Here is a 15,977-nt window from a genome sequence, read left to right as displayed (position 1 = left end):
TGTGGGGTTTGAGAGTCCTTACACCGTGATCGCCCACTTAGCGATCCTTGATCGTCAGAATGAACCACCACCATCTGCTGGCTAGCACAGTTGAAGTCATGCAGCATTTCCAGACTTGACCATTAACAGATGTTTTCTACTCGAGTTACTCTTAAACTGGAAGTTCCAGCTTCCCTGGTTCCTTAGGTTTTGTTTCCTGCCAAAATAAATCCTGGAATGTAAAATTCCCAAAGCACACATGCCAATTCTATATTGTGCCAATGCCTTTAGCTCCTAATGCACAGGTCTTCTACAGCTAACAGCAACACCAAAATAAGCCGTGGCCAAACTGTCTTCATTCCTAATGGTGCCCACCACTGCCCCTTACCAAATCTTTAGTGGTGCCACCAGCTTTGTGACATCCATTCATCAGCAGCCTATGGCACAAGCACACCATAAATGTGACTACACGCACATTCCTCCCAACCCCCCGCCTACACGCATTGATCATTAATGGCCAAAATCTGAGGTTGGCAGGTGACTAAAGCAGAGTGGAGAGAGCTTTATTCTGCATTTAAGATATCCTATATCCAATTTAGAAATGCTTAGTGTTGACAGTGGGTTAGGAAGCTGAAAATGGTTCTGCCTCAGCATAAACATTGAGTACTCATTAAAATGAAGCTAAATCACACAAAATGTATTTTGAAATATGTGGGAGCAACGGGAAAAGTGAAGCTGTTCTGTATTAGTTGCCTTGACATTTTGAGCTTTTTGTCCATTGGTATTAATATTTACAACTTAAAGGAGCATCAGCTTTGGGGTAAAATGTTGGAGAACTCCTTGAGTAACTCTAAATAAAAATGGGAAAAGACACCACTAGATTACCAGTAATATTGCCTCACTAATTGTATCTTGTACTAAAATTAAAGTGACTCATTAAGTTCTTGTTGCAAAAAATGACAGACTGGATTGCAATGTAATATCTGTTTCTGTGCATATGTCTTCACATGTGGATGTCACAAAGAGGGACAATATGGTGTTTTCATATGATCCCCTTTGTGCTGTATTCCTACTTCAAATTGAACACAGGTATGGAGTGGGGGAGATCATCCTTCAATAAGGAGGAGTACAAAGACTTAATCCCACAGGGAGGGATAGCTTCTACTGGCCAGTTCACATAGTAAGGTTTGAGAACAACCTGTCTGACACCTCTCAGATTAGGGTAATGGGAAAAGTGCAAAGTAGTCTAAAGGGAAATGAAAACAAGTTGGGGATTTAACCATTTATGGTGACTTTTGGGCTAATTATGTTGCGAGAGATTAGCCCCAATTTTAACCAAACCCAGCAGACAGGAATGGGCTGAAATGAATGGAGTGGAAAATCGGGCTGGGTGTTAAACTGCTGTCTGACCTGAGCCTAGCCCATTCCCTCCAGCCTGCTCAGGTTAAAGTGCAATCTCTAGAGATTTGCCAATGTTCTCAATAATAAAATGATTACACACTATTCATTGCTGTCACCTTACTGAAGTTTTTATTTTAAATTATTATATTATCCTTTTTTTCAATTAATATTGCATTGCTTAGTGTTAATCACAAGTTTGATGGATTAGTAAGACTGTTTCTGTGGTCAATAGATGATTCTATTAGATGTGGTAAGATTTGATTTGTAAAGACATTCATATATATTTCTTGTTTTTCAATGTTATGTTTTTAGAAACTGATCCTGAGCAAAATTTGCCGCCCGAGTACCAGCCGCCCGGGGTCCAGCCGCCCGGGGCCCAGCCACCTGTTGCCTATCCGCCTGGGGCCTATCCGCCTGGGGCCTATCCGCCTGGGGCCTATCCGCCTGGGGCCTATCCGCCTGGGGCCTATCCGCCTGGAGCCTATCCGCCTGGAGCCTATCCGCCTGGGGTCCAGCCGCCTGGAGCCTATCCGCCTGGGGTCCAGCCGCCTGGAGCCTATCCGCCTGGGGTCCAGCCGCCTGTTATAATTCCACCTGGGGCCAGTGGCACTCAAGTTCCTTCAGGACAAAAAGGAGCAGGTGCTCTTCAGATGATGCCACTGCCAAGTGGTATCCCAGATTGTCCACCAGGCCTGGAGTATCTTACGCAGGTAAATTAAAAGTTTGATGATATCTTCCTAAACCAGGCGTGCATTGTTGATCAAGCAGGAACTTTTGTTCAGTTAGCGCAAGTGATGTGTTTAGTACTTTGAAGGGCGGTAGTCCACCTTTAGATGTGACTGAAGTGTCAGTGTGATTTGGTTAACTCTTGAGATGTCCAAGCAAAGGATAACATTATGATTACATGTTCGGCAGACTTATGTGCCATTTGTTTAATAAATGGGCATAGAGTCTAACTGAGTTAATACAATTAAGTTGATGAGGGACTGGGCTGTGGGAATGTGGAGCTCATGCTCTTATCACCTCTGAGTAAGTGGGTGCTATTAGGTTTATAAAGTAAATCTAAAGGGTTCCTTCCTTGGAGAGTGACTGAGACAGAAGGCATAGTGTTGGTACAGTTGCTGACTTGTATCAATTTTTATTCTTTGGTTATTAGTTGTACTCTTCTCTGTGTACTTAACCACATTTGGAGTGTTAAAGAAGAATTTAAAGTCCCTGTTATCCTTGGCTTATGTTGGTCTTCACAACTGATGGGACTTTTATCATTGTTCCTTTGCCCTTGAGAAGGTGGTGGTGAGCCACCTTCTTGAACTGCTGCAGTCTATGTGGTGTAGGTACACCCAGAGTGCTGTTAGGAAGGGAGTTCCAGGATTAGGGTGTTCCTTTTCCCAAAATGCAATAATTCATATTTTTCTGTGATGCCTTTGCATGATGTTGCTTTGTCCAATATTGCAGAGCAAGGGTTAATCCACTTGAAATGAGCAACTTAATGCCTGCATTAAAATTGTAGGTAAAAGAATGTTCTACAAACATCCTCAAGTGTTCAGCTGCTAATATCACGAACAGTAATTTCTAGGCTCTAGTTATTCTAAGCTGAAAACCTAGTTTATGGATTTCAAAACTAAGGCTTTCAAAAGGACTGTAAAGAATAATAAGCAAACAACAATCTGCATTTATATAACACCTTAAGCACCTTGAAATGAGGTACAGAATTTGATCCCAGACAATGCAAGCCATGAAAGTCCAAGGACTGCAACACCAGTTGTGCCAAGATCGTGCCTGCTGGAGCCTGCCGGTGTTGACTCAGCTAGAGTTTACAGTTAAAGTCAACCAAAGGCTGCAACTAATTTATGTGGGAATTCTCCCGATCCTTTGGCGGAAGAGCTGTGGAAATCTGGAACAAGCAGTATAAAGGAATAAATGGGAGAGGGGGGTGGGGGGAGAATGGTGGTGGTGATGGGGAGGGCAGGTGGGGCCTTAGCAGAAAAGCACCCACTATGAAGGGTGGTGTTCTCATCTGTTTAATACCTACATTATATAGCGGAGACACAAATTTGGTACAACCTTGGGGGACTTTTTCCAATGCTAAAGGTGATATGGAAATGCAAGTTGTTGTTGGCTTATTATTCTTTACAGTCCTTTTGAAAGCCTTAGTTCCGAGATCAGTAAGCTAGGTTTTCAGCTTAGAAAAACTAGAGTCTGAAAGTTACTGTTTGTGATATTAGCAGCCGAACACTTGGGGTGCTTATTGGACACTCTTGTCTACAATTTTAATGCGGACATATATGCGATTTTATGGAAACAACATTAATCGTAATTCCAACCCTTGCATTTATCAGGTGTCCCAACACTAACTGCTCCAAATGCCCCCAAATGATCGAAATTACCTGATCAAAGTAATTCTGAATATAATGACTGGTTCGTTCCTTGTCACTACCAAGTTCAGAAGAGTGAGGGGGGATCTCATAGAAACCTATAAAATTCTAACAGGACTTGACAGGGTAGATGCAGGAAGGATGTTCCCGATGGTGGAGGAGTCCAGAACCAGGGGTCATAGTCTAAGGATATGGGGTAAACCTTTCAGGACTGAGATGAGGAGAAATTTCTTCACCCAGAGAGTGGTGAGCCTGTGGAATTCACTACCACAGAATACAGTTGAGGCCAAAACATTGTATGTTTTCAAGAAGGAGTTAGATAAAGCTCTTGGGTCTAAAGGGATCAAAGGGTATGGGGCGAAAGCCGGAACAGGCTACTGAGTTGGATGATCAGCCATGATCGTAATGAATGGTGGAGCAGGTTCAAGGAGCCGAATGGCGGCCTCCTGCTCCTATTTTCTATGTCTATCTCTTTTCTATTCTTTTCTATCTTCTCTACAGTGCAGTTTTCTCTTTCATTTGTTTTATAAAGAAAATTAATATTCTTTTTCTGTCGCAGGTAGACCAGCTTCTGGTTCATCAGCAGGTGGAGTTGTTGGAAGGTATGTTGCTGTAGAGATGAAACGCAGGGTTGACTCAGTCTTGGGCAATAGCAGATAAAACAGACTGTACATCCTGCCCAATTTTCTTTCCATTGCCTCCGGTTTGTGTTTGACATATGGATGAGATCATGTAGTGCAACTTCAGGTATTGCTGTCCATGTTAGAATTACAAGGCCTGTCCTACATTTTAAGTACTTTAATAACAAGTATTTATGCTGATCAATAAACCTCAATGCCCAGTTTTATCTACACATAACAATTGTTTCTGTACTAGTTTTCTGTATGCTCCAGTGCTTAATCTAGTTGTAATTTCAAGCAGAATTCCCAGTACTAACATCGAGGAGGCAGCTTGTAGTTCTAATGCATAGGGCAGAGCTTCCAGTTCTAATGTATAGACAGAGTTTGTCTTTCAAATGTGTTCCAAACTTGGAGTCACAGAACACAATCTCACCAACAAATAAACTTCAAAAAGGAGCTCAAGCTAATCTCCATAGGGAGGCAGGACTCGTGACTCTCAGCTGCTCTGGTGTAATTCTCAAACCAGTTGGTAACACAGAGGTCTTTGGATCTCTAACTCCTGTTCTTTGTCCCATGATTGCCTGGGCTACATTATTCCTTCCGAATTTGCTTCAGAAGACTGCTATATAATAGCCGATCATATATTATGGATATCTTTTTGATTACTGGGAACATTTCTGCTACTTTGTTCATGCCAATGCTGCTGTTCACATAGGAATTTTGTGCTTATGAATGAGCTCCAAATAATTCATAATAGAAAGGTAAAAGTTTACAATATCGGGTCAGGTCAGTTGGTCCATCATGCCTCTTCCAGCTCTTTTCTCGAGCTGTCCAAAACTAATCCTGCTGACCTGCTCTCTCCTCATAGGCTGGTATCTCCCTCTCTTTCAAATGTTGATCTACTTGTCCCTTCAGTGTTCTCTAATTCAGCTGTTCCCTGCAGCAAGGCATTCTATGCTTTAACAAATCCCTACACCGAGAAAATTCTCATAACTTTACCTCACTCTGTTAGTCTCAATTTTTAAATTGACAACCTCATGTCATTGACTCCCCAACCAGAGGAATTGGTCTTTCTTTATCTGCTCTATAAAAACCTTCATTGAATCTCCTCTTAGCTCCTCTTTCTGTTCCAGCAAAAATGGTTACAGTTTCTCAAGTCTCTCCTCATAGCTACAGTGCCTCATCCCAGGAATCATCCTAATAACAAAGTAATGAATTGTGAACACTTTCCCTCTGCCTTTCATTCATTCTGCTAAAATCTACAGGCTTTTGAAATGTTGTCAGCAAACCATTACTTAATTCATCTTGCCTTCCGAAGAAGGGTCACTGACCCGAAACGTTAACTCTGCTTCTCTTTCCACAGATGCTGCCAGACCTGCTGAGTGGTTCCAGCATTTCTTGTTTGTATTTCAGATTTCCAGCATCCGCAGTATTTTGCTTTTATATTATTGTCTTCTTACTTGCTTTGTCCTGGGCTGTGAGCTTTGTGCTTTCCCAAAGGTCCCCCAACTTTAAAATCTTTTATCATTGGCACAATAGTATGCTTTAAAGTTAATACATTTTCTCACTAATGTACCACTGTATCCATCATTCTGTTTACTTTAGTCTTAACTGGATTTGAGAGCAACAACAAATATCAAATTAAAAACAGCCTTGGCCAACTGGTTTACTTTGCTGCTGAAGAGAATGACTTCTGCAATCGGAATTGCTGTGGAAACATGCGTTCCTTTGACATGAAGATTATTGACAACTTAGGACAAGAAATAATGAGTTTGTACCGGCCCTTGCGGTGTGCTGGCTGCTGCTGCCCATGCTGTTTGCAGGAGGTTAGTGACTAGTATTGGAGATAATCATTTCATGTGTGGTATTTTTGTAAGGTTTCTAAATATCTTTATACCAGTTTCACATGGTATTGCTCATAGACAAAATTAAAATTAAAAGTCTCTTCTTGACGCTGTGTCTGCTTCTGTCCCACTTTAGATGTCCTTCAACTTCTCAGTCTGTCCCTTTTATCATCCCTGGTGGCAAAGCTTTAAACCACATTAGCCGTTCTCTCTGAGATTTCATCCTTAACCCCTTTACCCCACTACTCTCTCTCTCCTATTTCAATCTTCTCAAAAAAAACATCCATTCAACTAGGCTTTCAGTCACTCCTTCTAATTTGTCCTTCCATAGCTCAGCTTCTGTTCAGCTTAAGCACAAAGATCAAGGCTGACATTTCACAGCAGTACTGAAGAAGTGCTGCACTTTTGGAGGTGCCATCTTTTGGATGAGATGTTAAACTGAGGTCTCATCTGCTCTTTCAAGTGGAAGTAAAAGATCCCATGGCACTAGAGGAGCAGGGAAGTTCTCCCTAGTGTCCTGGGCAATATTTATCCCTCAATCAAAATCACTAAAACAGATTATCTGATTGTTATCACATTGCTGTTTATAGAAGCTCGCTGTACGCAAGTAGTCCACCGCGTCTCTTACAATACAACAGTGATTACATTTCAAAGTATTTCATTGGCTGTAAAGTGATTTGGGATATCCTGAGGTCATGAAAGATGCTATAGAAATGCATCTCCTTTTTCTTTCTTTGTTTCTGTGTGAGATTTTTTTATGCATGAAAACGCACCTTTAAAAAAGCAAGTATATCAAAGCAAGTTATTTTCTTCCATTCTGTCTGTCTGCCATTTTCTTTCTCTATGCCTTGCATAGTTTTTCTTATGTCGATATCTCTCTGACTCCAACTCTTTTGCAAATATTCTCTCTTTCACTTTTTGTAAGTTTCGCTGCCGCCTTCATTTCCCACTCAATCTATATGCATCTGGCACAGCTTCCTTTATTATTTTATTTCTTCTTATGGCTTTTTAAAGGCCAAGCTATGGAATAAGATGGGTGACAAAATGACAAATATGGGGGCTTTGAAGGAAAGTTTAAAACAAAACAAAAGAGATTGTGTACCCACTTCTCATGTCAACAATGTCTTTCTTTCTTTTGCTCTTTGTCTCTTTCTTCCTTTCTTTCTCTCTTTCTTTTTCTCTTTCTGTCTGTCTCTCTCTCTTTTTGGGCCAGAAATTGGTCACAGTTCACGACCTGCCCACTCTCATTCAAATCAAGGTGGGCAATGCGCAAACCTCAAGTACCCACCTCATCTGAATGTTTGTAGCATTGGCCTGAGTGGGTCCCGCGCTGCTTTCTAGTCCTGAACGCTGTCTGCAGTCATGGCGTGCAGCAGGAGGGCCCAGCTGTGTTACTTGCTGACCCAATGGTACAGACAGCCTGCCCTTCTTAAAGACGTCTGCTGTTTCTTAAAGGGAAACTGCACAAAGATATTGCTGCAAGATAAATTATTGTGAAGTGAACACCAAGGAAGCTAGAGGGTTCCACAGGTCTGGATATGATGCTGGAGACATTAGTGGTGCAGTTGGGCAGGAGAAGAGATGCCAAGGTCCCAAGGACAGGTGATTCTCAAGGACCACCCTCAGAAGAAAGTGGGAACAGGTAGCCAGGAAGGTCAACACCCAGTGTCTGGCCCTAAGGAGCTGGCAGCAGCGCCGGAAGACATCTAACAACCTCACGTGACATCATCTACCCACCATACCATCAGCTTCTCACACTGCTCAATGCACACACATCCTCATCACTCACCCAGCAGCACTCCCTGGCACTCACGACTCAGGCCTAACATTCCGATACGCCACCTCACCCCACTCCAGATCTAGCAATGCTGACAGCCTCACATCTACCTCTCACTACCTCCAACTATACAGCTATGGTAGGCAATATCACCCATATTACACAAGCATTGACATACTGCCCTCTCTCTTGCAGGACAAGATGGCACACAATAGAGGGGAACAGAGCAGAGCAGAACTAGCAGTGTACAAGACGGCTGCATCTCCTGAGCACTAAGAAGGAGATGATTCCCCGCATCACAGGGCCAGCAGCAACAGAGACCGCAGCATCCGACATCACTGAGAACATTCAGGATGACGATCTATTCCTGCCTTATGCCCCATTCTCGAGTCCCAGCACACCCACGTCCTGCTTTCTGGTATGATGAGCAAGCTGCAGATGGTGTGACCATGGACCTCCTGCTTCCCACCCCAACCCCCTTCACCCCAACTGTTATGCCCAATAAAGATATGTCCTATTCATAACTTTACATGTGGACTGTATCCAGCATAAATCTTCTGGAACTGAATTTTCCTTTTTTTTAAAAAAAAAGAAACACAATAGGCATTAGAAGGGCTGCATAAGATGGCTGCCGAGGGCCAGGTGACTTTTGCAATTGAATGACCATGGGTGGAGTGCCTCCCTTGAATGGGCATACCAAGACAAAACCATTTATGGTATTCTCACCTCTTATTGTTTGTGGTCTTACCCAAAACTCAATATCTACGATCTCCTAGACTCATTGTCTCTGAGCTTGAAACTTAACAAAGAGACCTGTAAGAAAGCAGTTAATTCCTAAGTAGGTGTGAATGACCACCATCCATCCTCCATTATGTAGCAATGGCTTCAAACTTCAAATCATTCTGGATGGGCAATAGAGGTATTGATCAGATGGTCACATGATAACATATCTTATTACTCCAAGCACCAGGGAGAAACTGGCCTGTCGGCCAACAACAGCTGCAGAGAAAGCAGACAAGGCAGTACCATTATGCCTTAAAAGAACTGGAGGTTGTAACTTCTTAAGGTTGCCAAGCCAGTTCTTTTTCAAGTCCACCAGTACAGAAAACTGACTTCCTGAGACTATAAGCAACTAACGTTGTGACCTGCTGAAAACTCACCTCTTTGAAAGAATCCTACAATGACTTTGATATATGACTCCAGCTGTCAAATCCACCTAACTGCACTTCAAGAGTGAAATGCCTTCTACTCCGGGCCTGCAACGCATGCCTTTTCCCCAAGGCAAGCCAAACCACGTGACTAATGAGCTATTCCTTTGTTTGCAAGAGGTAAAAGTGCACTATCCTCTTAAACGGCTTTCGTTCTCGAGTGTATGTGTCAGTGGTGAGTGAGTGATGTAGCATTAGACTTCGGAAGCGAACGTGTGAATAAAAATAATCCTCTTTATTTAAACCCACGAAAAGCATGCTGCTGGTTATTCAAATTAGCCACACACTCAACGGTTACGAACTACTTACATCTTTCTTGTCAGAAATACACTGATTACAGACAGTAAACTGAAAAGAACTGGGCTTTCAGTTCTCTCTGCATTCTGTCCGTAACACCAACCTTCCCCTTCTGAGTTCCTGCTTTCACACACCCAAGAACTGCCTAGCCATAAGAGCCCCAAGAGGAGGAAAGAGAACAACAGCACAACACTGACGAAGAGGCCCCATCGCTTGATCTGATGCACGCAGCCACCAGCTCAGATATTGGTGCTGCACTTACCTTCGAGGTTAGTATACAGTTGGGATCAGCATGAGTTATTCGGGCACGAATGGCCTACAGCCAGGCCAGGGGAAAAGGATGGTTTATTTGGCAGCTTGCCAGAGGGAGAGGTGGCAGATGAGTTCTGCTACAGAGGACTGAGATGAGGAACTCAATGGGGCAGCATACAGGAGAGCACTGAATGGGCATGCACACCGGGATGCTGGGTGTATTGGCGGGCCTGCCAAACAGCCTGTTGTCACTGTCGAGGACCGTGAAGGAGTCCGGCACCAAGTTGGCAGCGGGGATGGAGCAGAGTTTGCCCACACTGGCCTCAACTTCATCTCCCTGAGCTTACTGCCGAAGCACTGCCGCTGTTACCCCCATACCTCTTGCAGCCTTTGTGTGTACAGGTCACCTATGCCTGTGCACCTCGTACCACTTCCAGAAAGGTTGTGGCAACGCACACTGGCAAATCCAGGAACTCACCAAAACACCTCATAAAACACTCCAGAGTACTTTCACTTCGCAATAGAAAAAGTTCCAAAATTTTAACTTATCTGCAATCCGTGTACCTGGCCCTTTAAATAACACAACTGCAGGTCCAATCTTCCAGCTTCTGGGTTGTTTTCTCTTGAGTAAAAATAATACAGATGCTGCCCGGGCATTCATTGCCCAAACTTGGGATCCTGGCATCCATCAGCCGGCCAGGCTGTGTGACGTCAGGATAATGCCAAATTGGAGCCTTCTGGCACTTGCAGGGGATGTCGCTGTGTGCACCCGTATCCTGGCAGAACGCCAGGTGAGGTCACACAGAAAGCAACCGGTGGCACAGGGGACACACGGAGAATGGCACAAGGCGCATGTGGCTCTGCACAAGGCAATTTCTCACCCTCTGTCTCTTTCTTCTCCCCCTCTCTAACTGTCTGTCTCTCTCTCTCTCACTTCATCCCTCTCTCTCTGTATCTCTCTATATGCCTTTCTCTCTGTCTCGCGCTCTCTCTCTCTCTCTGTGGCTTTCTGTCCCTCTCTCTGTCTCAATCTCTTTCTGTGTTTGTGTCTCTCTCTGGCTCTCTCTCTGTCTCTGCCTATGGGCTGCATTTTAAGAGCCCTGCCGCCGAAGTAGGACCACACTCACAGGGCCACAACACGGCACCGCTGCAATGCCAAGCACGACGGCTTGTTACCATGTCCGGGGCGGCCGCCCCCCCCCCACCCCGCTCCCCCGATGACGTGGCGGGAGCGGGCAAGACCTGGCCGGCGACGGCGTTCGGCACCAATGCGCAGGTACTGGTGCCATTTTTAAAGGGCTTCCAGCTCTAACTGAGAATTTAAATTTTTAAAGGGTCAGTTACTGTAAAGTTCAAAAAGTGAATAGAAAAGTCTCCCCATGCCCTCTTCCACCCCCCCCCACCAATGGCATTAAACCTCATTTCACCCCCACCCCCGAAATACCTACCGTCATTAAAGGACTTTCTCTTTCTCCCCCTGCCCCCCCAACCAATCCGAAGAGTTTGACCCTGCTCCCCATCTCCCGCACTGAGAAAAGTTTCTCCTCCCCCCCCCCACCCCCCTCCCCACAGGAGTCGCACCTCCTTTCCCGGAACGGGGATTTGAAGGTGTGACATTGCCGGCTGCCCGATTGAAGATACCAACCTGCTGGCAGAATCGCTGCGGACTGCACATTCATTAGCGGCAAGTGGCCATTTACATATTTTAATGCAGGTCCCATTACCGAGTGGTGGGGCGGCCACCATAAGGCCTCACTGTTGCCGCCGAGATCGGTTTGGGGCCTGCTGCCGTCAGGGTTGGTGGCGGGCCTCCTCTTGCAATCTTCATCGCCCCCCACCCCCCCCACCCCCGCCACTGTTCCCAGCGTCGGAGAGGCTTTAAAATCCAGCCCTATGTCTCTGTCTCTCTCTGTCTCTCTGTGTCTTTCTCTCTGTCTCCTTTTCTATTATTTATAGGTAAAAAGTGAAAGATATATCACTGAAAGCTGAAACACATTGTCCTACATTTGCCCTATCAATGTTCCTTCCCCAGGCCTCACTAGCTTTGATCTGTGGATTGCTCCAGTGATGCTTGTACATAATAATGACCATAATGAGAGTATTATATATTTCCTATTGTACATTTTATTCACAGATGGAAGTGATGGCACCACCTGGTCAGCCAATTGGATATGTCATCCAAACATGGGACCCATGTCTGCCAAAATTCACCATTCAAAACGAGAAGAAAGAGCCTGTTTTGAAGATTGTCGGGCCGTGCTGCGTCTGCAACTGTTGTAGCGATATCGATTTCCAGGTCTTTTTTTAAATCCTACTGCATTTTTTTACCTTCCTGATCTGTTTGCAAGTTGTAGCCAGTTTTGTGGAGACCGGGATAGTGCTGCTTCTCCTAGCCAACAGAGAACCTTTTCATTTTTTAAAAGTATGTACTTTTAACTGAATTACCTGGACTTGCACCTGTAAAGTCTATTCTGGACTTAGCAAATTAATCTGGGCAAGTGCAAGAGGTGTCAGTGGGAGCATATTTTAGTGGTAGTAATCATAATTCTGTTTGATTTAGCATAGTTATGGAAAAGGACAAAGGCAGACCAAGAGGAAAAGTTTTAAATTAGAGAAAGGCCAGTTTTACAAAGCTGAGATGCAGTTTAGCAAAAGTGGACTGGAAACAGCTACTTGAAGGTAAATCAGTATCAGAGCAGTGGGAGGCATTCAAGGAGGAGACAGAGAGGGTTCTAAATGAATAGTTTACATCTGTCTTCACAAAAGAGAGGACAATGCTGATAATGCAATAAAGGAGGAGGAGTGTGAAATATTGGATAGTATAAACATACTGAGAGAGGAAATATGGAAGGGTTTAGCATCTTTGAAAGTGGTAAATTGTCAGAACCAGATGAAATTTATCCCAGGCTTCTAAGAGAAGCAAAGAAGGAAATAGTGGAGGGTCTGACCATCTTTTTCCAATCCTCACTGGCTACAGGTGTGGTGCTGTAGGACTAGAGGACAGCTAATGTTACAGCATTGTTTAAAAAGGGAGAAAGGGATAGATAAAGTAATTGCAGGCCAGTCAGCCTAACATTGGTGATGGGAAAATTATTAGAAAAATTTAGGAGGGACACTATTAATTGGCATTTAGAAAGCACAGTCAGCATGGATTTGTTAAGGCAATGTCATGTCTAGCTAATTTGATTGAATGTTTTAAGGAGCTAACAAGGAAGGTCGATGAGTGTATCATGTTTGATATAGTCTACATGGATTTTAGTATTCTGGGGACAACACAAGTTCTTTTTTTCTTCTTTGTAACAATTTATATTAGCATTCAAGTTCGACATTTTGCTGTTAAGGTAAGTTAATCTATTCCATCACCTGGTTAGTCAAGTGGAATATTAGCTTCCAACTAAAAGTGAGTACCATTTTATATTTACTTTCACATATAAGGGTAGAATTTTTAAGTTTTTCCACAGAGAGAGGTTCCTTGCATTCTGCAAACCCATATTGGAAAGTTTGGGCAGTGGACCCACAGTCTTCCACTGTGTGCTTGCAACATTTGAAATACCTTGTCTCGTTTTATTGAGTATAATGGGCCTGGTATTTGGAGCAATGAGAGGTGATCTCATTGAAACATATAAAATTCTTAAAGGGCTTGACAAGGCAGATGCTGAAAGGCTTTTCCCCCCGGTTGGAGTGCTTAAAACTAGAGGTCATAATTTTTTTTCATTTGTATCATGGGATGTGGGCGTTGCAGGCCAGGCCAGCATTTATTGACCCTCCCTACTTGACCTTGAGAAGGTGGCGGTGAGCTGCCTTCTTGAACCGCGGCAGACCATGTGAGGTAGGTACACCCACAGTGCTGTTCGGAAGGGAGTTCCAGGATTTTGAACCAGCGACAGTGGAGGAGCAGTTTGTGGCTTGGAGGGGAACTTGCATAGTCTCAAGTGGGCAATTAGAAGTGGGATGAGGAGAAATTTATTCACTCGGAGGGTTGTGAATCTTTGGAATTCTCTACCCCAGATGGCTACGGATGCTCATTTGTTGAGTATATTCAAGGCTGAGATTGGTAGATTTTTGGACATGAAGGTAAACAAGGGATGTGGAAATATGGCAGTTGAGTAAGAATATCAGCCATGATCTTTTTGAGTGGCAGAGCAGGTTCAAGGGGTTGTATGGCCCACTCCACTCTTATTTCTTCTGTTCTTATTCAGAATTTGGAAAATCTACCAGGTAATGCCCTCAAAAAGGGATCAGTGGCATGACAAATGACAACTCCAATAGATTTACATGTATCATTTATTATCCTGTTATAGGTTACAAACATTGATGAAACTGAAACAGTTGGCAAAATCTCAAAGCAGTGGACTGGAATAATGAGAGAATCTTTCACAGATGCGGATAATTTTGGGATCCAGTTCCCCGTGGACCTAGATGTTAAGGTGAAAGCGGTTATGCTGGGTGCCTGCTTTCTGATAGTAAGTATTAACAAATCAGTGCAGCATGCTGTCTTTGAAACCACTGTCTTCGGTGCCCGCCACAAACTCCATTCCCTGCCCACCAATTTCATCACTGTCCCTGGCATCTGTCTGAGGCTGAGCTAGACTGTTTGCAATCTTGGTGTTGTATTTGACCTAGTGGTGAGTTTCGACCATTTATCTGCACCATCACTAAGTCTGCCTACTTCCACCTCTGTAACATCACCCAACTTTTACCCTGCCTCAACTCTTCTACTGCTGAAAACAACATCCATGCTTTTATTGCCTCTAGACTTGACTATTCCAACGCACTCCTGGTCGGACTCTGATCTCCCACCATCCATAAACTTAAGCTCATCTAAAACTCTGCTGTCTGTATTCTAATTCACACTAAATTCCATTCATTCATCACGCATGTGCCTGTTGGCCTACATTGGCTCCCGGTTGAGCGATGCCTCAATTTTAAAATTCTCATCCTTGTTTGAAAATTCCTCCATTGCCTTGACCCTCCCTATTGCTGTAACCTCCTCCAGTCCTACAACCCACCAAGATATCTGTGCTCCTGTAATCCTGGCCTATTGCGCATCCCTGATTTTAATCACTGCACTAATGGTGGCCATGCCTTCAGCTGCCAAGGCCTGAAGCTCTGGAATTCCTTTCCCAAACCTTTCCACCTGAGAGCTCTCTCCTCCTTGAAGACCCTCCTTAAAGCTTACTATTTTCCAAGCTTTTGGTCATCTGTCCTAATAACTCTTGTATGGCACGATGTCAAATTTTGTTCACTATTGCTCCTGTGAAGCGCCGTGTTAAAGGCAGTGTATTAATACAAGTTGTTGTTTTTGCTTCTTTGAAGGTCAGCCTAGGAAAATATTTTATTACCTTTTTTATGCAGAGTATAATGACTGGGTGATCTCTCGACAGTAGGTTTAAAATCTGAGAAGAAAGTTATTTTTCAATAATCCATTCAACCATTATAAATGCAGCTGTGTTATTGTTAACCATATACAGATTCAGACTTGCTGTTGCCAGGTGATGGGAGGCGGGCTTGTTTCCATGGCAGTTGTCATCATTTCCGTCATGTTCCATTCATTTGATGCTTTATGCCAAACGTCACTAAAAAATAAATCCGAATTGTGATGTAATCATTGCATTACTAGCATTTAATGTTGATTACATCAATCTGTAGTGTACTTTGACATATCAGTCATAGCTCAGAGTGAATACTCTCACTTCTGAATCAGAAGAGTAGGAGTTCAAATCCCACTTTGGCAACTTGATGATATGATCTATGTTGCTGCTTCATTGCAGCACCGAGGGGAATTAGAGGTGTAGTCTAAAGAGCTGAAGCCTAATCTGTCTTCTCAGGTAGACACAAAGGGTCCCATGGGGCTATTCTGAAGAAAAACAGCAGAATTCCTGTGCATGACCTGCCAGTATTTACATCCTGGGTCAGACCATAGTGGAAAAGTGGTGGACACCTAGAGATCCGTGCCTCCACTTTTTTTTTCCTGATCTTTGCACCTGGGTGTAAGCACCTTGGGACATTTTACAAGGTTAAAGGGTGCTATATAAATGCAAGATGTTCCCCGGGGGCAGATGTCAGAAAAATCCTCCCTATTGTTTCGTAGGGTCAATGCAGTTACGTTGTATAAAGATATGCCGGTAGGAACAAAAAGAAGACTATTCCGCAAAAGTAATTTGTCCCAGCACTTAGGTCCCACCTCAGTGAGACTTAATTCTGAAAGTTCCAAGGAATTCTGA

The 15,977-nt window shown here is 43.7% G+C and overlaps 1 protein-coding gene across 3 annotated transcripts in view; it reads left to right on the top strand.

The window, feature by feature from the left end:
- LOC137375414 (phospholipid scramblase 2-like) overlaps nucleotides 1-15,977 on the top strand; it is a 62,090-nt gene that overhangs the window by 35,114 nt on the left and 10,999 nt on the right. For all 3 annotated transcript variants that reach the window (XM_068042602.1, XM_068042600.1, XM_068042603.1), the window contains exons 3-7: nucleotides 1,693-2,090; nucleotides 4,315-4,357; nucleotides 5,981-6,201; nucleotides 11,888-12,049; nucleotides 14,055-14,216. In XM_068042602.1, coding sequence (XP_067898703.1) covers nucleotides 1,693-2,090; nucleotides 4,315-4,357; nucleotides 5,981-6,201; nucleotides 11,888-12,049; nucleotides 14,055-14,216 — 986 coding nt within the window. The remainder of the gene's footprint in view (nucleotides 1-1,692; nucleotides 2,091-4,314; nucleotides 4,358-5,980; nucleotides 6,202-11,887; nucleotides 12,050-14,054; nucleotides 14,217-15,977) is intronic.

Source organism: Heterodontus francisci, chromosome 11 (genome assembly GCF_036365525.1).
Source record: "Heterodontus francisci isolate sHetFra1 chromosome 11, sHetFra1.hap1, whole genome shotgun sequence".
Classification (NCBI taxonomy): domain Eukaryota; kingdom Metazoa; phylum Chordata; class Chondrichthyes; order Heterodontiformes; family Heterodontidae; genus Heterodontus; species Heterodontus francisci.
Note: the sequence above shows the minus strand (reverse complement) of the source record. Positions and strands in the feature narration are given on the sequence as shown.